This window comes from Mustelus asterias, chromosome 22, assembly GCF_964213995.1.
Source record: "Mustelus asterias chromosome 22, sMusAst1.hap1.1, whole genome shotgun sequence".
Taxonomy (NCBI): Eukaryota; Metazoa; Chordata; class Chondrichthyes; order Carcharhiniformes; family Triakidae; genus Mustelus; species Mustelus asterias.
Window position 1 is genome coordinate 21,110,136 of NC_135822.1, and position 24,220 is coordinate 21,134,355.

Below are 24,220 nucleotides of genomic sequence, written 5' to 3' on the forward strand. Positions count from 1 at the left end.
TTTAGAGCAAAGGGATCAAAGGATATGGGGGGAACACGGGATCAGGCTATGGAGTTGGATGATTAGCCATGATCATACTGAATGATGGAGCAGCTTTGAAGGGCTGAATGGCCCACTTCTGCTCCTATTTTCTATGTTTCACAAATCATTGAAAACTACTAGTCAGGTACAAAGAGTGGTCCAAAGGTTAACTGAATAATGCCCTTCATCTTAAATGAGTTGAAATATAAACTTTCACTATGTCTCCTATAGTGTCAGCTGTGACTCAGTTGATAACACTTGTCTCTGAGTAACAGCTTTCTGGGTTCAAATCCTACTCCAAGGTTTGAACACAAAAATCTAGGCTGACATTGGACGGTTGCACTGTCAGAAGTGTAGTCTTTTGGCTGAGATGTTAAAATAAGGCTCCATCTGCCTGCTTGGGTGGATGTAAAATATCCTATAGCCTAGTGAGACAAACTAACTCCAAAATTATCCATTTAACAATGCCACATAATTCCCAAGATAATGCTTAGACAACAAATGCTGGCATAGCCAGCAACACCCACATCCTGTGAAAAAATAAAAACAGTGCTGAATCAATGTTCGCAGGTTCACAAATGGGAATGTTTATTACAATGTAACCTAATCTTTAAAAAAAGACTATTACGGAAACAGAAATTTTAAAAACATGGAATAAAAAAATAAACAGAATTACATTTGGCTTCAGAAGCTCCCCGATGTAAAATAATTAGCTCATATCAAATAATAAGTGCAAATATGATAACATGATAATACTCAAATCACAGCAACTATGGTATCATCCACCATACTGAATATTCCAGGTTTGACAAATAATTGTAACATGGACCAAAGACTGCAGCCCAGGTCAGGTTTGTGCCCCTGGTAAAGTCCTTGTGTTTTCTCCTCGTGGAATGTAGTGGGTCCGGAGGTTTGGAAAGATTTGCTTTTAGCACCTCTGCCTGTGGTGAATAAATCCTAAATGGAGAAGTGAGCTGCATCAGTGGCTCCAAATATCTGAATTAAAGGGAACCTGGAATTCTAGTGCTCTGTGCTACACGGTCCTGGGGCCCCATGGTACACTGTCCAGGTCAACTCTGCCGAAACACCTCAAAACCTGTCCCCTGCCTCAGAAATTGTGCCGGGATTCATACAACAAATAAGTCCGAAACTGGAAACTGATGTTCTGATATGCCCCATGAGTAAAAGCAGGACTGAAGAATGCGCTTTACACTAAATGGCACTGGAGATAAAATGAGTTACTGTGCCAAAACTGGGGAAAATCATGCTTTTGCCTCTTAGAGCCTGTGGTTTTAGCCCATCATACACCAGGAGCATTTCTGAAACAGGACAAATATTTCTGGTGCGTACAATATTTAAATTGTCAAGGTCAACATGGGTTGCTCAGTAATTTGTAATGTTGTTAAAATGATCAAAACTTGGAAACTATGCATTGGTCTAAGGAAATAATAATGGCCATTCAGGTGCATGGAACACTGAAAAATAATCCATTGTTCTTTTAAATGTGTTTTAAGATAAGTCCTAAATCAAACTTCCCTTTAAAAGCTCCAAGCACACCGAAACTATCAAAGGCAAACATTCAATCATATAAAATACAGAATTATTTTAAAAAAGGAAATCAGAACATAGCCCTATTAATGAAGGCTTCTTTTCCTTGAGGTGCTAATCTGGGTTCCCTTTGTGTGGTTTAGCTCTTTGCATACACGATTGCATTTCTAAAATTCATTTTAAAACATGGATTTTCTTTTCTTCAAGTATTTGAACTTATACAGTTACAGAAAACAGGATGACAGCTTCATCCTGCCCTCACTGGATGTGCAAATTTCATTTGCCTTGAATCATAATTGAGAAGCCCAAGTGAATGGGCAAGTCCCAATGATGTTATAGCTGAGTTTTGGAGAGAAGACCAGGGAAAAGCATCTTTCCAGTTTCTAAATGATTTCACTGGAATCCTCAACTAGCAGCTCCCTTTTTTCCCACTGATTCCAGCAGCTTTTGTCAACAAATACATGTCTTTAATCACCTTATCCCTCCTCCCCACCCTGGATTGTTATACTGACAACTCTGCTAAAATTACAACTACGAAGAAATCATTACACTGATTCCAATAAAATTTCTTTCATAATTGCTATTGATTATTCTCTTGAATGTGATCAGAGATCAATAATATTTTTTGTGTTAATGCCATGCAATACATTATTTGCACTGATTTGAGGGAGCTGTACATCCAAGTTATAACCCAAACCACGTTACCATGGAAACCACAGCAAGAGTATCACTACAAAGCTCGATTGAACTGTAGTGGTTACCAATGGCAACAGAAACTCCTCCCACCATGAGTCTGTGCCATTCTGAAATGGGAGTGCTGGAAATACACAATTTCAGCAGATAGGTCATTGTTTGAGATGAAGTTCCTATCTTGAATCTTTTCAATTGAGGACAATGTATTCCCAGCATTCCTGTCCGTATTGTTCAAACCAAATCCCAGGTTTGTGTCCATGAACAAATTTATCTGCAGAATTGTAATATCCAACGATTCTGTCTGCAATTTTAGTGTTTGAATAAAATGCCATAAAAATAAAAGAATAATTAGTGTTGATCTGTTGTCTATTTCTGATTGATTTGGTTAGTAAACATCTCCGATTTTGCCTCGTTAGTGTTTTTCTGTTTTGTGCCTTTTGCAGACCATCTTTTTGATACTGATCTGCTTAACAATGAATGCTGTGCAAAGTCAACCAACTGCAAAACTGAATAAAACGTTCAACTGGCTTCATGTATTGCAAAATCTTCAGACTGCTGGAGGCCCAACTGCAGAAGCTTAGCTAATATAAAAGAAATCCTTCCCTTTCACTGCTTCCCTGTCTCACATGAATACAGATATACAAACACCGCAGTTAATTCCACAATTAACAAATCAGCACCGTCTACTTTAAACAGGTGCGAGTAGTGCTGTGAATTATAGACTGTCAGGGGCTGAGGTCCGTCATTGGCTGTCGCTTGTTAATTTGATGCCGATTTGGCAGGTGAATGAGCAGGGTACTGGCACCTAGGAATGTCCTGCCTTATCAGATGGCCCCTGAAAATCAAAGTCGTTGCAGTGCGGGGGTAAAGATTCTGGAATGTTGCACTCTGAGAAAGAGAATCACATTGTCATGTTGTGCTGCCTCAGTTTCATCAATAGAAAATCATGGCTTAAGTTGTGTCGTGTGATGATTCCAACAATCTAATGAAAAAGTAAAATAAAAATAGATTTAAATGTTAGGATTTCATCAGACTCCACATACACATTCAGTTCCTGACAAAGCTTTTCCTTTGCCACCTCCCTATATTTATTTTGTCAAACTTGTTGTTGAATCACATCCATTTCACAACTCTAAAGTGATTTTCATTAGGTATCATAATGCTGTGCCAATAGGCACATTTGCTGACATAAGGGATCATTGATCACTCCCATCAACTTCCATGAGGAAAATCTGATGAAATTCCACTTCAATCCCTGAAGGTAACCAGGTAAAGCCCACAAGAAATTGACCGATTTCTGCCCAGTCAGTTCCATTTCACTGTTGGAACTCTAGCATCTTCAGCTATTGTGATGCACAGACTGTTTGAATAACTGGCTCTTATCCTACTCCAGAATCCTGCTGCAAATTCAGATTGAGCTGGATTGTGCTCAGGTAAAATAGCCAACAGGAAACAGGAAATCAGCTGAATTGGTAATTAAAAGCTTGCTGCTTTTCCCCACTTCAAATTCTCCCCACCCCATCAAAGAAATCCACCAGTGTTGGTACAAACGGATACACATTAAAAAAATTCAGGAAACAGGATGCCTGTGACAGAGCCCCCAGGATTTCATTAATCGTGCAAGAAAACCATTAAACATGTCTGCCTGACTAGTTGGATTAAATCATGTCTTTCAACTGCAGGACAACATGCTCAGCATTAATCAGGTTCTGGCTTGCAATCCAAACTCAAAATATTTGTTAACAAGTGTACAAAGCAGACATCAGAAACACAGATTACCCTTCGATCTCTGGGAATTCTTATGTTCTCATTAGGTCTTTCTATTTTTATTAACATTTCAAAACAAGCAGAATAGCAACAGCTATTTTAAAAACAGTGGAAAACATTTTCAGGCAAACACTGAACTTGGGAACAAGCACAGGCCAGGAACAGAAGTATCATGTGCTGAATTCACTGACTGCAGACACTTACGCACTGCCCTGATGTCCATCAGCTGACCCCTTTTCCCATTGCCCCCATACCCACCATCCTCCCATCCCCCCCCCCCCCCGCCACAAAGAAAATCCCACTCACCTCTCCCACAGCATTGACCACTGTCAGGTGCCTCAGTCCCATGGTGCGGAACAGGTTGAAGACCTGAGAAACATGCGTGTTTGGCGAGACCGTGTAAGGACAAGGATTCATGTACGGAGTGATATCCTGCAACAGAGAAAAGACAACTGTTTCAACAGATTGTGTCATACAGACTTTAATGAGAAGATGCAACTTGCAAGAAAACCTTCATCATCCTTTTTTGTATATTAATTGGTGAATAACAACACAAACTTGCTTCCCAGATTTCAAAGCTCCAATAGACCTTCAAACAATGTCTGCAGTAGCTCAGTGGTTGATACGCTTGCCTTTGACTTAGAAGATTGCGGGTTGAAGTCCCACTCCAGAAATCTGAGCACATAAATCTGGACTAACACTCCAAGTGCAACACTAAAGGGTTGTTATGCTATTGGAGGTGCTGTCTTTTGGAGAAAATGTTAAACCAAGGTCCCATCTGCTTTCTTAAGTGGACAAAGATCCCATGGCGATATTCAAAGAGCTGTGGATTTCTTCCCGATGGCAACGATTATCCCCAATGAAGATCATTTACAACAGATTATTTGGTCATTGCTATTTGGTTGATCTTGTTGAATGCAACTTGGCTGCTATGTTCCTTACGTTACTGCACTTTAGCTCTCTTTGTGGTGCAGTGAGAAGATCTCAGCTCTCCATGTCATATAGGATCTTATTTGAACCTCAGGGTGGTGTGGGCACTAATGTACTTAATTTAAGATACAGCATGGGATTGAAAATACTAAATACTAAAAAGACTAAACCCTGCTCCTGGGTCAACAGGCCTGGCCTGTCACTGTGCATTGTACATGACTGATGCCAGACCAGCAGATCTGAACTAATCAGAGGGTCAATAGGAGATGGCGGTCAGGTATTGTCAGTGGCATGTAGATAGCGATGTGTTTTTAGATGATGTCACAAAGGGAAAGCACGTACCTGAGAAAGAGGAGTCAAGGATAGACCTTCTGGGGATTTCAGAGGTAATGATTCAGGACTATGAAGAAGACATTATAGGCGATTCTCCAGCTACAAAATGATAGATAGGAATGGAACAAGGCGAGTGCAGTTACACCCAGCTGGACAATGAAGGACAGACATTGGAGGAGATGATGTTGTCAACCATGTTTAAGGATTTAAGATAGGTCAGGTTGGTTTAGCTCAGTTGGCTGGAGAGCTGGTTAGTGATGCAGAGTGACACAAACAGCGTGGGTCAATTCCTGTACCAGTTGAGGTTATTCATGACCTTCTCAATCTTGCCCCTCACCTGAGATGCGGTGGCCCTCGGGTTAAATCACCAGCTGTCAGCTCTCTCCCGCAAACGGGAAAGCAGCCTATGGTCATCTGGGACTATGTCAACTTTACTTTACCTTAGATAAGATAGGTCAAGAAGAATGAGGAGGGCTAGTTTACCAGAGTCACAGCCATGAAAAATGACTTTGATAAGGGCTGTGGCAGGGGTCAAAACCGATGATGCTGTGGGAGTGATGTGTATGGAAGTGGGAGGCAACAAAAGCATTCAAGGATGAACAAAATAATATAGGTGTTAAAAATCTGAATTAAATACTCAAAGTGCTGGAAATACGCAGGTAGTATTTGTGGAGAGAAGGTTAATGTCTCAGGTCAGTGACTATTTTGTCAGAAAACATTCAAGGACTTGAGAGGAAAGGGAGCTTGGTGATGAGGCTGTAATTTGTGAGGTCAGAATAATCAAAAGGTGAATTCTTTTGAGGAGGAGCTTGATTTGATTTATTGTCACATGTATTAACATACAATGAAAAGTATTGTTTCTTGCGCGCTATACAGACAAAACATACCTTCATAGAGAAGGAAACAAGAGAGTGCAGAATGTAGTGTTACAGCCATAGCTAGGGTGTAGAGAAAGATCAACTTAATGCAAGCTAAGTCCATTCAAAAGTCTGACAGCAGCAGGGAAGAAGCTGTTCTCGAGTCGTTTGGTACGTGACCTCAGACTTTTGTATCTCTTTCCCGAAGGAAGAAGGTGGAAGAAAGAATGTCCAGGGTGCGTGGGATCTTTGATTATGCTGGCTGCTTTGCCGAGGCAGCGGGAAGTGTCGACAGAGTCATTGGATGGGAGGCTGGTTTGCGTGATGGATTGGGCTACATTCACAATCTTTTGTAGTTTCGCGGTCTTGGGCAGAGAAGGAGCCATACCAAGCTGTGATACAACCAGAAAGAATGCTTTCTATGGTGCATCTGTAAAAGCTGGTGAGAGTTGTAGCTGACATGTCACATTTCCTTAGTCTTCTGGGAAAGTAGAGGCGTTGGTGGGCTTTCTTAACTATAGTGTCGGCATGGGGGTCCAGGACAGGTTGTTGGTGATCTGGACGCCTAAAAACTTGAAGCTCTCGACCCTTTCTACTTCGTCCCCATTGATGTAGACAGAGGCATGTTCTTCTTTACGCTTCCTGAAGTCAATGACAATCTCCTGCATTTTGTTGACATTGAGGGAGAGATTATTGTTGCCGCACCAGTTCACCAGATTCTCTATCTCATCCCTGTACTCTGACTCATCATTGTTTGAGATCCAACACACTACAGTGGTGTCGTCAGCAAACCTGAAAATCGAATTGAAGGGGAATTTGGCCACACAGTCACAGGTGTATATGGAGTATAGTAGGGGGCTGAGAACACAGCCCCGTGGGGCACCGGTGTTGAGGATCATCGTAGAGGTGGTGTTGTTGCCTATCCTTACTGATTGTGGTCTGTGGGTTAGGAAGTTCAGGATCCAGTCGCAGAGGGAGGTGCTGAGGCCCATGCCACAGAGTTTGGAGATCAGTTTCGTGGGAATAATAGTGTTGAAGGCTGAGCTGTAGTCAATAAATAGGAGTCTGACATAGGTGTTATCTAGTTGTTCCAGGGTTGAGTGCAGGTCCAGGGAAATGGCGTTTGCTGTGGACCTGTTGCGGCGGTGGGCAAACTGTAGTGGATCCAGGCAGTCCGGGAGGCTGGAATTGATTCGTGCCATAACTAGCCTTTTGAAGCACTTCATAATGATGGATGTCAGAGCCACTGGCCGATATTCATTAAGGCACGCTGCTTGGTTTTTCTTAGGTACTGGGATGATGGTCGTCTTCTTGAAGCAGATAGGGACCTCAGATTGTTGTAAAGAGGGGTTGAAAATGTCTGTGAATACTTCCGCCAGTTGACCCGCGCAAGATCTGAGTACATGTCTGGGTACCCTATCCGGGCCAGTTGCTTTCCGTGGCTTGACCTTCGAGAAAGCTGCTCTGACATCTGCAATGGTGACCCCAGATACAGGTTCATCCAGGGCAGAGGGCATGCTCTCGCTGACCTCTTGCTCAAAACGGGAGTAGAATGCATTGAGTTCATCAGAGAGGGGTACATTGGAGCTGGTGATCACAAACTAAAATGAGCGAAACCGTACTCGAGGAGCGGAATTCTTAACAGTATCCACTAACATGGCGGTATCAGGAATGGAAATTGGACAGTCAGCAGTTTAGTGCAAAGAGGATCGAGAGTACGGGATGGGTATCGTGAACAAGGCATGAAGTACGATGGAAGGGAAACTAGAGAGAAGTGTCAGTATTGGACTTGGTTGGGGTTGGGGGGGGGGGGGGGGAGGAGGGGGGGGGAAGAGATGGGCGGAGCTGCACAGTGGGTGGAAATTTGACTTGGTGGGCTGGGGAAGGAAGGGAAGTGGCAGAGGCAGCTGACTAGACAGTCGCAATCTTAGTGACAATGAAGTACATGAGTTCCTTGCAGGTGGAGGTGAAGGAGAGGGGGGTTTAGGGAGATAATGGAGAAAAAGAGGATTATCTTTGCCATTCGTGGATGATTGTGGAATAGTCAGTAGTTTAGGCAAAGGAAAACAGCACCCAATAAATGCTCAAACAGTCAAATCTAACAATGCATGGCTAAACCAGTTTTACAGCATAAACATTCAACAAAGGCAGGGTAAATAAAATACTAAATGAATTTAGTTAAGTACAAATGCCTGCAGGAATGCCCAGTGGTTAATGCCTGGTACGAAGCAGCCACTTTGGGGTTATGTTGAGCTGCTAGATTAAGAGTCTGGGGCCCCCTAGTGACCAATAATAGATTCTTATAAAAACCAATGGAACTGGAAACATTCAACAACAACACAACTACACTTGCTGCTCCACACAAATCCACACCTCACTCCAATATTAGATAAACAATGCAAAGTCAGACCAAGTTCTCTGTGTACTATCCACACAAAACTAATCAACAAGGTCACAGGCAACTAGTCGCCCCCGATCCACTTGCCCCAACAATCACTCACCACAATCATACGTGGATTGAGGAGGGTCAGGTCGAGATCATGAACATCAGGGTAACGTGGATAATCTTCAGTCATCTCAGAATAGGACAGTCGTGGTTGTGTCGAACTCTGAAACAGTGAGAAAATGACTTAAGTGGTAAAAGGGAAACGACCAACACAAGGTAATTAATGATGAGCGGGGATATTTGGCCCATCCACTCAAAATTATTCAGCCTGCTTGCTACATCGAATTGTTTCTCCAATGAATCCAGGGTTTCCCACACTGGCCAGAAGTTCAATTGGTATGAAACTCTTCCCGGCGAGGGTCCTAAATTTATCTGCTTAGTTTGAGGCTGTGTCTTCTTGTCTTATTCACTGTTTAATTTAAGGTGATATTCCATACTTAGTATTCCCATGCTGTTTATTTTCTTGTATCTCTCTCAAAACTCTCTTTCCAAAGCTCGAAATACAAGCTTATCCTCATCTCTGGGACACTGGCAATCAGCCTCAGTTTTTGTCTGCGTTTTCACCAGTACTTCAATGTTTTCCTAGTATCTCAGTGACCAGAATTAGACATTAGATGCTGTCCTGTAGTTTGATCAGGATTTTCTCGGACATACTCAGTGCTGGCTACATAGTTCAGCGTTGTCTTGGATTTTCCGATTGCCATGCTGCACTAGCTGAACACGTTAAATCCAAAAATGACTATACAATATATATTTACAATATATTTCAGCACTATTCACGAGTTGTGTGCCCCATTAGTTTTGTAATTTTACCGCAAGTTCAACATTATTCCGTTAAAGATATTACACTTGTCTTCTACTGATCTGCTGCTGTATGACCCTCCCCAATAAATACACCTTTTTTCCTTATGCTTACTTGGAGTTAACCCTTTTAAATTTATATACCTGGCTCCTGGTCCTTGGTTTCTGAATCCCAGATAATCTTGAATTTGACTATCCTGTGGTAGTTGTTTCTCAAAGATGTCACGACCTCCATTTCCTGTCTGTTGTCTGAGTCTTTCTCGAATACCAAGTCAAGATCTGCTGTCTCTCCTGGCTCCTTGACACATGGATCATGAAGCAGTCATGCATTATCATTCACTAACTCTCAACTATTTGGGTTTTATAAAAATGTATGCGGTTAATTGAGTTGTCCATTAATATAACTCCCCTTCTCTTAAAAGCTCATCTCTTCGCAGGACAAATCGCCCTTTCCACTTGGTCTTGGTTCCTAAGGGCTAAACTTTGGGTTTCATACAGTGGCAACAATAAACCAGATTAGTTCAGTGTGGCCTTTTATCTTTCACAGGATCAACTTCACTTACCTCTTAGGAATTCCTGATACATTGGGCTACACTGTCACCTTTTCTAAACATGATCCAACCAATTACATTCAATAACATACTTTGGATTCAGCCATGTTTATGATACATTATACCGCAGCTCCACAATGCAATTAACCGTCAATAATTACATGATTTCATTTCTAACGCTTCTACCACCCAAATATCTCACTGCAATCTTACTGATCTTTTTATGGCCCTGTCTCGGTTCATAAGGAAGATGATCAGGCAACAGGAAAGTGCAGATGCAGAAGCATAGTCATACCCAGGCTGGAGATCAGCCAGAAACAGAGATGCTATATGAGATCCAATGGTCTCCCTGCCCACACCTCGACTATTTAGTTTAAAGAATTTTTGATGCTACTTCCATTCCTTTATTCCTATTTGGTCTAGTGTGGTATACACCGGTTCTCAGATAGCCTGTCCCTCATTCTTATGCAAATTAACTTACCAGGAGAATTATGTGTCCCATCGAATGGAAATATACCAGTAAACACATTCATCCACCAATTTTATGAAGTGAATTTTCGATCCTCTCAGTGGCTTTCCCTGGACCCGAGGTGCAGTGATAGGTCACCACAAAATCTAGCCCAGTTTTCAGCCAACGGAGGGAGGCATGGGGTGGGGGTTTCGACCGGTCGAGAGTGGTATCGGCCAGTCGGAATTGCCGTCAGTTAGGAGGGTATCAGCAGTCATTGGGAGTTGTCAATCACGTGGGCAAATAGTGTTGGGGACGTCAGCCAGTCAGGGGTGGAGCGGGGGATTATTAACCTGTCAGGGTGGGAACGGGGTTGAGATGCATAACCTCAGCCAGTCCAGGATGGGGGTGGGTTGAGTCAGATCTGGCTTGGGATTGGGGAGGATGGGTGACGTCCCCAGGGTGGTATGGAAGGGGTCAGTACAATAAATAGTTGCTCAAAAGCTGTAAGTGGTCTCACTTTTTCTAGGTAACTACTGTAGTCCAACACTAAGTACTATCCAAAGCTTGCAATTCAAATCACAAATTTCAGATGGTACCCAGTGCAAAGCAATTGCCCATGCAAAGTTCACACTTCTTTGGCAATTGCGATGCAATCTTCATCTGGAAACATCTGAGGATGAAGGGGTAGGCAGTGTTAGGAGTTCCCCAGCACCTTTTTGGGAACCCCTCAGATACAATGCCCTAAAGCTCGGGTGTTACAGCCCATTATTCAAGTCAGTCACTATGGTTCAAAAGGAGAGTTGATAGTGAATTCTGCGGCTACTCAATGTGCTCAGCAGCAAGACTCACAAAATAAACAGGGCCATCTCAATACAATTCAAATGAATACGACATACTGCAGATGCTGGAAATCTGAAATAAACACTTAATAAACTTTGACTCATGTTTTTCTCTCTTTACAGATCCTGCCAGACCAAATGAATGAGTTCACCCTCTATCTAACCCACACAGTACCTGCCCTGGGCATGTTCCGACATCTGACACCTGGAGCCGCCCCATTACAAGGCAAAATATTTATCTCTTTGATCAGCACAAGAATTCACCACCACGGATAATAAAATAAATATGCTGGATTTTGAGAAAGAATGAGAAAGGGAAAGGTGTTTTCAGACACTTACCGAATGGGTTTCCGAGTAACAAACCCCTCGCACAAGCAATGTAACCAGCTGCGATCGCAGAATAATGCCATGAAAGGTTAACGGCCGAAAACGCTCCTCCATTGTCCATTCTTCACTGGGAGATTGGTCAGGGTATAGATTTGGATAAGGCGCATGTCTGTACAACAAGGAGGCCATTGGCAATTGTATCAGCGCAAGACACATAAAACGTGTACATGATTGAATATTAATGTGAACAAGATGCTGGATAAAAGGTATCTCTAAGTGTACATTTAAAATAAGTTTTCAGTCAGGTGAAATTAAAGCACCAGTTGGAGTTACATGACTCCAAAACACTTAACTGCATCTCGCATCCTGCACAAATCCCAATAAAGCTTAGGATGTGAACATTTCCTTCAATAAAGCCCAGGATGAGAACACTTCCTACTACACCAACTACGGATGTAGAAATTAAATAATATTTCTTCAAATATTATACTAAGGTTATTTTAGCCACAGTAAAATTGACTTAGGTTCTGCCATAAGCATCCCAGGTCTACCAGGTAACCCTGTGGGTAACTACTTGGTACCGAAGTCAATTTCACATCACTCAGGATGAAGGCTCACTGGCATTTCTTACTTTCATCGTCCCTCAATACTCCTGCACTAATATTCCAGTAACAGCCATCACCCAGAATTACAACATGCAACGTTACAGTGCCAGCTCCACCAGCTCTGGGGCTATTCCATTCATTACACTTTCAGAGAAGAGACCTGCACACAGTAAGCTCGAGGGCAATTAGGTTTTGCAGCAGTTACTATAATAGGTCTGAGGATCAGAGGTGCAGTGCCCCCAAATATCAGCAATTGGGTTAAAGTCACATCATTCCTTGGAACACGAGGAGAGAACAGGGAAAGGATCAGGTCTGTTTCAGCCACGTTTTTCAGTCTCTTACTGACATGGAGGCACAAAACAGGGAAGCTCAATCCCCAAGTATCATCCTTGATTATTTTTATTAATTTAAGGGATGTGGGTCTTGCGAAGCAGGCCGACATTTATGCCCCAGTTATCCGTGAATATAACTTTAGTGGGTTGCTAGGCCACTTCGGAGGTCAGTTATGAGTTGGCCAATTTGTCATGAGTTGGAATCACAATCAGACCATGCATCAACAGATTTCCTTTTCTGAAGGATATTAGTGAACCAGATGGATTTTAACAACAAACTGAAGTTTCATGGTCCCCATTATTGCTATTAGCTTTTTATTCCAGATTTATTTGATTGAAATAAATTCCCAAGATGCCGTGGGGGGATCTGAAGTGACGGCCCCATATCATTAGTTCAGGCTGCTGGATTATCATAGAAACCATAGAAACCCTACAGTGCAGAAGGAGGCCATTCGGCCCATCGAGTCTGCACCGACCACAATCCCACCCAGGCCCTACCCCCACATATTTTACCCACTAATCCCTCTAACCTACGCATCCCAGGACTCTAAGGGGCAATTTTTAACCTAGCCAATCAACCTAACCTGCACATCTTTGGATTATTAGTTGGGTAACAAAACCAGCAACCTATGATGTGCTCCCCGAGGACAAGCTACTCACTCACTCTTGACTCATTAATGTACAATAACCGACGTCATCGCAATGATCAACAGGGCACCGATTGGCAGGCCGTCTGCCGCTGGTCAATGTGTTAAAACAATCGGCAGGTCAAACAGTGAGTCTGTGTCCACTAAAGGAACTCACTGACTGGGTGAAGCCCAGGGACTGACCATGCACGCACCAACCTGCGCTCGAGCATCTGCTGTAACATGTCCTCGCCGTTCTCAGCAACCTCAGTGGTCACCAGTTCATCGCACATGTTCCTCAGCTCACTGGATGGATAAGATTTCATTGACTGGCTCCGCTTGTGCTGTTCCCCGGCTCGAGTCAGAATACTTGATTTCTGCACCAAAAGAATAAAGCGTGAGCCCCAAAACACAGGAACAGGAACGTCACCTGAAGCCTCAAATCCTTACCGTGCTGCAGGTTTGAATTTGATTTTTAAGTTTCATTTATATCCAACTATCTGCAGTTATAGTGAGTGGCCTTGACATAGCAAAATATCTCAAAGCACTTCACAGGAGCACTATCAAATAAGATTTGACACCAAGTCACATAAGGAGATGTCAAGACAGGGGATTGAAAACATGGGCAGAGGGAGCTATTGAGAAGTTCCTTAAAGGAAGTGAGACAGAGGGGGAAAATTGCAGACCCTAGGGACTGTAAGAATCCAAAGGCACAACCAATAGTGGATAAAGGAAAGGGCAAGAGGCCAGAGTTGGAGGAGTGCAGTGATGTCAGAGGTCTGTAGGAGGATTTTTAAAAATTTGTTCATGGGATGTGAGCATTGATAGCAAGGGTAACATTTATTATCCATCTCTAATTGACCTGGAGAAAGTGGTGGTGAGCCACCTTCTTGAGCCACTGCAGTCCATGCGGTGTAGGTACATCCACAGTGCTGTTTGGGAGTTTCAGGATTTCCACCAGTAACAGTAAAGGAACAGTGCTATAATTCCACTGCAAGATAGTGTGTGACTGGAGGGGAACCTGCAGGTGGTGCTGTTCCCTGTGTGCTGGTGATGAGGGAGTGGATGTTTAACATGGTGGACGGGGTGCTGATCATGCAGGCGACTTTGTTTTGGATGGTGTTTTTAAGTGTTGTTGTACTCATCCAGGCAAGTGGAAAGTATTCCATCACGATCCTGACTTGTGCCTTGTGGACAGGCTTTGGGGAAATCAGGAGATGAGTTACTCATCATAGAATTCCCAGCCTCTGGTGTACTCTTGGAGCTACAGTATTCATATAGCTGGTACAGTCAATGGTAACTCCCAGGATGTTAGTAAGGGGAATGCAGCAAAGGCAATGTCACTAAGTGGCAGGTAGAGATAGAAAGGGGAAAGCCATGAAAGGATTTAAACACAAGGATGAGAATTTTAAGATTGAGGTATTGTCGACCTAAGTCAACAAACACAGTGACGACGGCTGAACCATAATAGCAAATGAGTTAAAAAAGCAATTTAAATGTATAAAAAGGATCAGCCAATTGATATTGTTTTGCTGATGGTGCTCTTTGCATGGGCACCATAACAAATCCTCCTGAAAAATCCTTGCCGTGGCATCATTTTAAATTACTGTCCCATTTCCAGCCTCCCTTTCTCTTCCAAGGTCCTTGAATGTATTGCTGTAACTTTGCTCCCCTCTCTCAAAGTTCTTCAGACTTTAAAAGCTGCCCACAAACCTACCTTTTAAAACCAGTTTTCAATTGATTTTTGCCCTGTTAAGTCTGTTCCCTCGGCATGTTTTATTACAAGAAAGGTATGAGGATAAAAGTGAGATATTTTGGTTTAGTTTTTGTTTCAGTGGTTGTACCTCTAAATCCAGCTGCAATACCGTCCAAAAGCTGACTGTTGCAGTGGCTCAGTGGGCAGCATAGATACCAGAGTAAGGTGGCTCTGGGTTTAAATTCTACTTCAGAGTGAGTGGGATATGAGCACATATCCCTGGCTGCTCCTTAGTGCAGTTCCAAGGGAGTGTTATCTCACTGTTGTCTTTCTGGGGTGGCACGGTAGCACAGTGGTTAGCACTGCTGCTTCACAGCTCCAGGGACCTGGGTTCAATTCCCGGCTTGGGTCACTGTCTGTGTGGAGTTTGCACATTCTCCTCGTGTCTGCGTGGGTTTCCTCCGGGTGCTCCGGTTTCCTCCCACAGTCCAAAGATGTGCAGATTAGGTTGATTGGCCATGCTAAAAATTGCCCCTTAGTGTCCTGAGATGCATAGGTTAGAGGGATTAGTGGGTAAATGTGTAGGGACATGGGAGTAGGGCCTGGGTGGGATTGTGGTTGGTGCAGACTCGATGGGGCCGAATGGCCTCTTTCTGCACTGTAGGGTTTCTATGATCTATGATTCAGGCAAAATGTAGAACCGAGGCCCAGCCTGTCTTAGGCTTGAATAAAAGATCCTATGGCCACTATTCAAAGTTGAGCAGGGATGTTCTCCAAAGTTTACCACACAATATTTACATCTCAATCAACATCACTAAAAAACAAATTGTTTGTCATGGTGACAGCATGTTTATGGGATCTTGCCGTGTGCAGGTTGCTGCCACATTCCCTAAATTGCAACCGTGACCGTGTTACAAAAGCACTCGATTGGCCATTAAGTGCTGCTGCAAGTGGAGGTAGTGAAAGATTCTACAGCAATGCAAGTCTTTCTTTTCTTGTAGCAAGCTTCATTTGAAATAAGTGTTCGTGTTAGGCTAGAGAGGGAGAAACAAACTGCAATGATGCCTTGTGATTGGTTAGGTACAGGTCTGAAGGTTCAGTCTTAAATTTTTATTACGAGTTGGGATTTCAACATCCAGTGGTCACTGCAACACTTATGAAAATTCAAATCAAATGGTCTCTTAGAAAGTCTAATGTTTGAAACCACTGAAAAAATATTTATTTTCCCAAGTTTAATACAGTTGGAAGAAATTCTATTAAACAACGACTTAAGAAAGATTAGCTTCATTCACAGAGCTGCAGTCTTTTTATTTTGTTCACTGGCTGGGATGATAACATGCACCCATTAATAGGTGGGTAAATATCTGTTAAATACACAAGTATATAGCCACACTGCATAACGCTCCTTATAAACGGAATGAAAGCTTATTAATCCAGAAAGTAAGTCCAGCTGCAAAAGCAATCAGATAGGATTTACTGTTCATTTTCTGGATACACTGCCCAAAGGTTTAGTTAAACCTCAAGGCAAGCAGAGGCACTTTCGAAGAGATGCTGGGACTGAGCAACATGTCAATCATTACATAACTCTCAGCTACTCATTAATATTCATTAATATTTCATTAACATTCAACAAAAATGCCAGAGAAAGCAAAATAACATATGTAACAAAAAAAAACCCCACAACGTCAGACACAAAGTGCAAGTAATTGCTTGAGTGTGAATTTCATTGCTGGGAAGGTTAGAAAAGCTTGGTCAGATTGGATCACTGGCGCACTCCGGTGGTCATTGCCATGACTGCAGAGAATTTGAAATGATGTGGAGATGCCAGCGTTGGACTGGGGTAAGCCCTGTTTGAGAGCAGATTTCCACTCCATCTGACGAAGGAGCAGCGCTCCGAAAGCTAATGGCATTTGCTACCAAATAAACCTGTTGGACTTTAACCTGGTGTTGTTAAACCTCAGAGAATTTGAAACACAGGTTAGTGAAGAATGCCACTGACACCATAGGCTTTATCCTGGCAGCATAAGCTAGCATATGCGGTCCGTATCCGACTACAACCCAGTAACCAGTCACTTCTGAGTTAGCACAGTCTAGCCACTGTTACTTTGTAACCTTGTGGCTAACGATAAGTCATTTGGAATAAATATTTATCCCAATACCAACAGCACCAGACAGATCATTTGTTAATTTATCTTCCCCACTGTTTGTGGGAGTTTGCTGTGTTTTTCTTACATTACAATAGTAATTCCAGTGTATGTAAAGTGCTCTAGGATGCCAGAGGTTGTGAAAGATGCTCTATAAATGCAAGTTACTTCTCCATTTTCTTCTTTCTACCATAACACAAAGTGATGATTTGACCCATTGTGTCTGCCAACTCTTCACAAGAAGAAGCTAACACTAACCAGTTAACATGGCTCTCTCCCCGTGCCCATGTCATCTACAGCTTCCCACTGCCACCCCGCAGTCAAGGAGTGCCCTAGCCCTTGCCTCACAGACACTCTCAGGGACGTACTCCAACTAATTGACGGGGACTGTGCTTCATAGCATCTTAGTTTCTGATGGCATCATTGGCACGTGCTTGGTTTTTATTGTCACAAGCATGCTTACATTAAAACTGCAATGAAGTTACTCTGGAATTCCCCCAGTCGCCATACTCTGGCACCTGTATTGATAACACAATGCCATAGATTTACCTTAAACTTAATGTTGTTGCTGATGAGGATGTTTCCCTTCATAAATTCCTTCTCATTCCCTCTGTTCTCTGTGACGACAGGATACGCATGATGTGCTGTGGTGCGCAGAATGCTGACCAGTGATTGGATCCGGGTGTGAGGATAGACATAGGTGAGATTTGGTTCCATGATGTCACTGGCCGTCAGTCTAGGATTGACCATAAACAGAATCAAACTCCAGCCTGAGACATGGTTTCAGCTAATTCTACAATTTTCCCCTTCACCGATTGACCGGCTTGGAGTCAATGCAAAGTCTGAATCGTTACACTTTGCCTGGAGTAGAATTGCAGAACAGTTTCTGACCCAAAGGGGGAAATCTCACAGCCCCCCACCCAGGACAACACCACACAGACAGACAGTCAGTGACTAACTATCAAACCCCTTGGGTATCAGCTACCACTGGAGAAGAGTCTCAATATCTGATGCAAGGTCTGTGTCTCTGCATTATTGAACTCTCCAACATTCAAATTATCTAACCATTTAAATCCTGAAGTAATGAACTGCAATAAGGAGAAAACCAGATGGGATTCAGTAAAGATGAAGGATTTTGTGTCAAAGGAGGAAGCTCTGTGAGCGTCTCTTAAATATACACGATGAAACACTAATTTGAAATTAAATCCAATCAAATGATTCACTGATAACAATGATCAATTATCTGACCGAAATAGACAGGACGAACATACAAATTAGGAGCAGGATAGGCCATTCGACCGCATGAGCCTGCTCCACCATTTAAGAAGATTATGGTTGATCTGATTGTAACCTCGACTCCACACTCCCACCTATTTCCTCTTACTTTACCTACACAAATTTATATTTAAAATCTTTATTACATTTTTCCTGTAATATTTCCCATTCTAAGTTTCTATTTATCATGGACTGTGTTTATCTAAACTTGTTACTCTGCAGTTGCACTTTCCTGTCAGTGATGGTACTATAGTGCCCGCAGTATTTATATAGATAGTACAGTCAATTGTAACTCACAGGATGGTTATACAAGTTAGTAATGATAAACACCTACTTATCCATTTCAGCCTCAGTCTCCCATTCGAGTAAGGGTACACCACGGAGCCCCACATGCAGGTCATAAATCCCTTTATTGAAGAAATCACCTGTCCACTTTGCCACCTGAAGAGAGGGAGGGAGAGGCATGAAAATCTCTGATACACTGCATCCAAAAGCGACAGTCTGAAACACTGTACACAAACTGAGAGTGCCCTTTACCCTGCTCCTCCTTGGGCTGTGAGACCCCACACCGGACACAAACATCAGCTCACTGCTGCAGTCAGGAGGGCACAAACTTACAGGCAATTCTAATCTAACTCCAAGTTTACACCTTGTCCTGGACTGTCCTTTATTCTCAGTCTTTAACACGATAACTACACAGTTATCAGCATTTTATTGACTCCCGTTTGGATGCACACAGGCAGGCAGACAGAGACACATACCATCAACGTGATCATGATGGGCAACCCATACGTGATTTCATTGGTTGATTCAATGAGAATGACTGTGAGACTAATGGTCATACGGACCACCCCACCGAGGAATGCAGCTGCTCCGACCAGAGCAAAGGTCCCGGAATAAATGTGTGTCATCCCAATGAATCTGGAGAGACAAGAAAAAACATTAAAAGTTTGTTACCATCCCCAATGCCCTTGCAATCCAACCTTGTTCCTCCCATCAGTCTCTATTCTCCACCCCCATCCTTAAGGGTGTGAAATGTAGATGACATTTTGGTGGCTGTTCCATTGGATATGAATGTCAAGTGCCTGTCCCCCCACACTGCATGTCAACATTTCACCATCATTCATATATTTTAGGACTCTATCTTTTGATTGGTAAGAGTTATATAATTCATTTGCTTTCAAAAGCGGAATGTTTTGGCTTCATTCTTTCAGTAAGTCACTGGTTGTTCAAATGTCTCTTTGAACATTAACTGTCTCAACAGAGATTGTAACAACAATTTCACAGACTAAAAGCAATCACCTCAGGTCGAAGAGATTTGGAAACCTACTGCAATTAACTTATTCTTACGTCACTCACGTTTTCAGAATGTTTGCCACAAGTCGACCGTAGGCAGCTCCACAGAGGATCGAGGGCACAAAGAGTCCACTGGGGACCGACACACCATACGTCCAACAGGCCAGAATAAAATAAAGAACAAAGAAAATGCTCAGAGTGACTGGACTGAAGGTTCCTGCAGAAACAAGAACAGGAAAATAGCGCAAGCAATAAAATCCTTCAGAACATCCAACAGTTTTGCCAAAAAGCACAGGAGTGTTATGCCTCGTGTGGGGCAGGCTTGACTGGAACCCAAGGATCTTTGTCACAGCTGGAATACACTTCTTGACCAGTTAGGCAATTATGCTCATTTCAGTTGCCTCCATTACTCAAATTCCAGAGCCTGTTCTCCTGATTTGTCACTCACCAAATGGTCAAAGTCATGGCTCCGCTGAGGGAGGCCATTCAGCCATTCGCGCCTGTTCTGTAATTCAGTTGGATTATGGTCGATCTATACCTTAACTCCATCTATCTACCTTGATCCATAACCTTGCGCAACAAAAATCACCAAACTGAAAATTAAATTTTTCAACTGACCCCCAGCCTCAGGAACTTCGGGGACGGGTGGCGATGGAGAACAGGAAAGAGTTCTCGATTTCCACAAACCATCTATAGACTCCAGTGAGGGACAGTACCAAAATAGAATGCATTGAGGGCTGGATGAAGGGGAAAAGAGACTTACCACATTCAATAGGAATTATTTTTTAAAAATTCTTTCCTGGGATGTGGGCATCACTGGCAAGATTTGCTGCCCATTCCTAATTTCCCTTGAAGTAAATGGCTTGTTAGGCCATTTCAGAGGACTAAGAGTTAACCCATTGCTGTGGATCTGGAGTCACATGTAGGCCAGACCAGATAATGATGGTAGATTTTCTTCCCTAAAGGGTATTAGTGCACCAGATTTTTTTTAAATGACAATCAACGATGGTTTAATGGTCAACACTAGAACTTAATTCCAGATCTTTATTGAATTCAAATTCCACCATCTACCATGGTGGGATTTGAACCCAGGACATTACCCTGGATCTTTAGATTACTTTAGATTAGATTTAGGGTGTAGCTGGTGTGATCAGTAAGTTTGCGGACGACACAAAGATTGCTGGAGTTGCGGATAGTGATGAACATTGTCAGAGAATACAGCAGGATATAGATAGGCTGGAACATTGGGCGGAGAAATGGCAGATGGAATTGAATCCAGATAAATGCGAAGTGATGCATTTCGGTAGATCTAATGTAAGGGAGACCTATACAATAAATGGCAGAACCATCAGGAGTATAGACGCACAGAGGTACCTGGGTGTACAAGTCCACAGATCCTTAAAGGTGGCAGCACAGGTGGAGAGGGTGGTCAAGAAGGCATATGGCATGCTTGCCTTTATTGGACGGAGCATAGAATATAAAAGTTGACATATGATGTTGCAGCTGTATAGAACATTGGTTAGGCCACATTTGGAATACTGCGTCCAGTTCTGGTCGCCACACTACCAGAAGGACGTGGAGGCTTTGGAGAGAGTACAAAAAAGGTTTACCAGAATGTTGCCTGGTATGAGGAGCTATGAGGAGAGATTAGCTATGAGGAGAGATTAGGTAAACTGGGATTGTTCTCCCTGGAAAGATGGAGGATGAGGGGCGACCTAATAGAGGTGTATAAAATTATGAAGGGCATAGATAGGGTGAACAGTGGGAAGCTTTTTCCCAGGTCGGAGGTGACGAACACAAGGGGTCACAGGTTCAAGGTGAGGGGGGCAAGGTTCAACACAGATGTCAGGGGGACGTATTTTACACAGAGGGTGGTGGGGGCCTGGAATGCACTGCCAAGCAAGGTGATTGAGGCGGACACGCTGGGATCGTTTAAGACTCATCTAGATAGCCACATGAACAGACTGGGAATAGAGAGAGATACAAACGAATGGTCTAGTCGGGCACATGAGCGGCGCAGGCTTGCAGGGCCGAAGGGCCTGTTCCTGTGCTGTACTGTTCTTTGTACTAGCCCAGTGACAATACCATTACACCACCAAGAAAAAGGAACCGAGTGGGGAGGGTGAACAGACAGCAATCATGGCCCACATCGGTACCAATCACACAGGCAAAAGAGGCAGTCATCATTTTGGGAGCTATGTGGGAATTTAGCAAGCAGGACCTCAAAAATAGTAATCTCCGAATTAAGGAAGTTACTTTAAATCTGTAAAAAGCACTGGTTCAGCCTCAACTGGCGTACTGCATCTACTTCTGGGCCACACACATGACGAAACGTGTGATTCCACTGGTGAAGAACTTTAGTTACTGAAATAGAATGGAGAAGTCGGAATCGTTCTCCTTAAAGAGAAGGTTGACAGGAGCTTTGATAAAGTTGTTCAAAATCATGAAAGGTCTGGGTAGAGTAGATAAGCAGAAACTGTTCCCATTGGTCAAATGATTGAGGGTACAGATTTAAGGTAACTGGCAAAAGCAGTGACGACATGAGAAGAAACATTTTCCACACAGCAAGTGGTTAGGGATGCATTGCCTGAGCACATGATGGAGGCAGGTTCACTGAGGTATTTAAGAGGGAACAGGATTATTATCTGAAATGGAGAATGTGCAGGGCAGCAGCACTAGCTGAGCTGCTCCTTCAGAGAGCAGTACAGGCACAAAAGGCTGAATGGCCTTCTTCTGTGCTGGAACCATTCTATTCTATGAACCAAACCTACTGTGACTCACCGTCCTGGTGGAAGAGTTGAAGGATGGCAGTCTCTTGGGGGTTGAAAAAGAGTGTGGCCATGTCATTGTAGGTTTGGTTGGGACAGAAGAAGGTTTTGATGCCCGAATTTATATTCCGCTCAGATAGCTGAGAGAAAAAAAAAGCAAAGTATAAATAAAACACATAGCACTGTGACAAGCTTTGAGCTAAAAGGAATAGGAGCTCATGAACATGAACCAGCAGCCCAGCTCTGTCACAGAAACCCCTCGTTCATACAATGAAATGAGTCAAAGACTCTCACTACCAGGGATGACTGGAACAAACTGATCTCTCGTCCCCATAATGACATACAGCAAAGCACTTAAAGGGCAAAGCACTTGAACATCACTGAATTCAGGTCACTTCTGACACATCTGAAAGTGTCAATACAGAGCTAAGCAATGTGAATGTTTTAACAAAGCTGAAGGTCAAATTTTGAAAACTTTCAACTGGATCAGGGGATAAATGATTCGATTGCACAATAAAACCATTAACTTTCCAAAGCCTATACAGTGATTATGAAAGTGTGAGTGACACACTCACCTGTAATGTTGTGTTGTGCATTTGCGAAGGGATGTCACGACATTCTCCTAGTGTCATGGAGGCTATAAATACTACCATCGTTGTTACCATAGCAACGAGCAGACTCTCCAAAACCCTGAGGCCAAAGAGATAGAGACACAAGCAAACTCTCACATGACATTCCAATTTAAATGGAAGATAAATGGACACGATGAATCTCACTGCGGCAGGCTGATTACACCAAATCATTGAGGTACTTGCATCACCAGGAGCAGTAAATACCATGTTTACACCCAGTACCCAAAGAGGAATGCATAGTTGTTGACCTCAGGCAGGTATAGTTTCGGATGGGTGCTGTTGCAAACTTGGGGTAGCGTGGGGGAACGCATGAGGGTGAAAATTGGACAAGCTTCCAGTTGTGGCTCAGTGATGTAGACTGGAAGACATTGATTGAAATCTCTACGTTGACAGACTGCTAACGCTCACTGCCAATACAGTTTGAGGCATTTGTGGAGGTGGGAGAATAGTGCTAACTTACGGAACTGAACCCCAGCAAAAGACAGAACAATCAGTAGATATAGAAAAATAAATCAATAAGCTTAAGAATTGAAAATATGAACAGAGTTTAAGATGTGGATGCTGAGAGTTTGAGGAACTCTCTCAGCCTCACTCACTTACCGGACAAACTTGGCTTTGGGGTGCACGTTGCGCATGCGGTACTTCACTAGCCTTCTATTCAGGCAGTTAAACAGAGCTCCCAAGAGTCCGCCAATCACACCCATGATGACAAAGAAAGCAAGATCCACTGCTGTCCACAAATGACATTTCTTGTCTCCATCTGCACACTAACACACAATGCCATCAGCAACCAGCTGGACACTAGCTGACATCATGATCAGACACCAACTGACACTGCACCACAATCACACCTCAAAAGAGATTTATCAAGTGGCCAAGTATCAGTGCAGAACATGAACATCAGAGCTTTGTATGAGGCAGTGTAGGGGATACAAGTGCACTTTCTGGCCACTCTGTTTAAAAACTTGACGAGAGAGGGGGACTGACAAAGAGAATTGTCACTCTTTGAAAAGATATCCTGGGATGTTTTTATATCCACCTGAAAAAAAGGTGCCCCAGTTAAGCATCTTGGCATGTACTCCAATATTTTACTGCAGTGACAGCCTACAGTATATGTTCTAGTCTCTGGTTTGAGACTTCAGACTCAGTTACAGGATCACTAACCATTGAGCTTAGTTGGCTTTAATAAATCAACATTTTCAAACAATACTAAAGTTTTCTTCCAATAATAGTGCGACAGAGCTATAATTTGCAATTAGTGAATCAGCAATACGTCAGAACA

General features: G+C 43.0%; 1 protein-coding gene across 1 annotated transcript in view; it reads right to left on the minus strand.

Annotated features, from left to right (window-relative positions):
• Window positions 1-586: 586 nt before the first annotated feature.
• clcn6 (chloride channel 6) overlaps window positions 587-24,220 on the minus strand; it is a 47,056-nt gene continuing 23,422 nt past the window's right edge. The window contains exons 13-24 of the mRNA XM_078239748.1: window positions 23,539-23,705; window positions 22,882-22,996; window positions 22,320-22,446; window positions 19,602-19,755; window positions 19,004-19,163; window positions 18,577-18,683; window positions 17,517-17,703; window positions 13,347-13,504; window positions 11,577-11,733; window positions 8,651-8,758; window positions 4,336-4,461; window positions 587-3,244 (exon numbers count right to left, since the gene is read on the minus strand). Of these exons, the coding sequence (XP_078095874.1) occupies window positions 3,164-3,244; window positions 4,336-4,461; window positions 8,651-8,758; window positions 11,577-11,733; window positions 13,347-13,504; window positions 17,517-17,703; window positions 18,577-18,683; window positions 19,004-19,163; window positions 19,602-19,755; window positions 22,320-22,446; window positions 22,882-22,996; window positions 23,539-23,705 (1,647 nt within the window). The 3' untranslated portion in view covers window positions 587-3,163. The remainder of the gene's footprint in view (window positions 3,245-4,335; window positions 4,462-8,650; window positions 8,759-11,576; window positions 11,734-13,346; window positions 13,505-17,516; window positions 17,704-18,576; window positions 18,684-19,003; window positions 19,164-19,601; window positions 19,756-22,319; window positions 22,447-22,881; window positions 22,997-23,538; window positions 23,706-24,220) is intronic.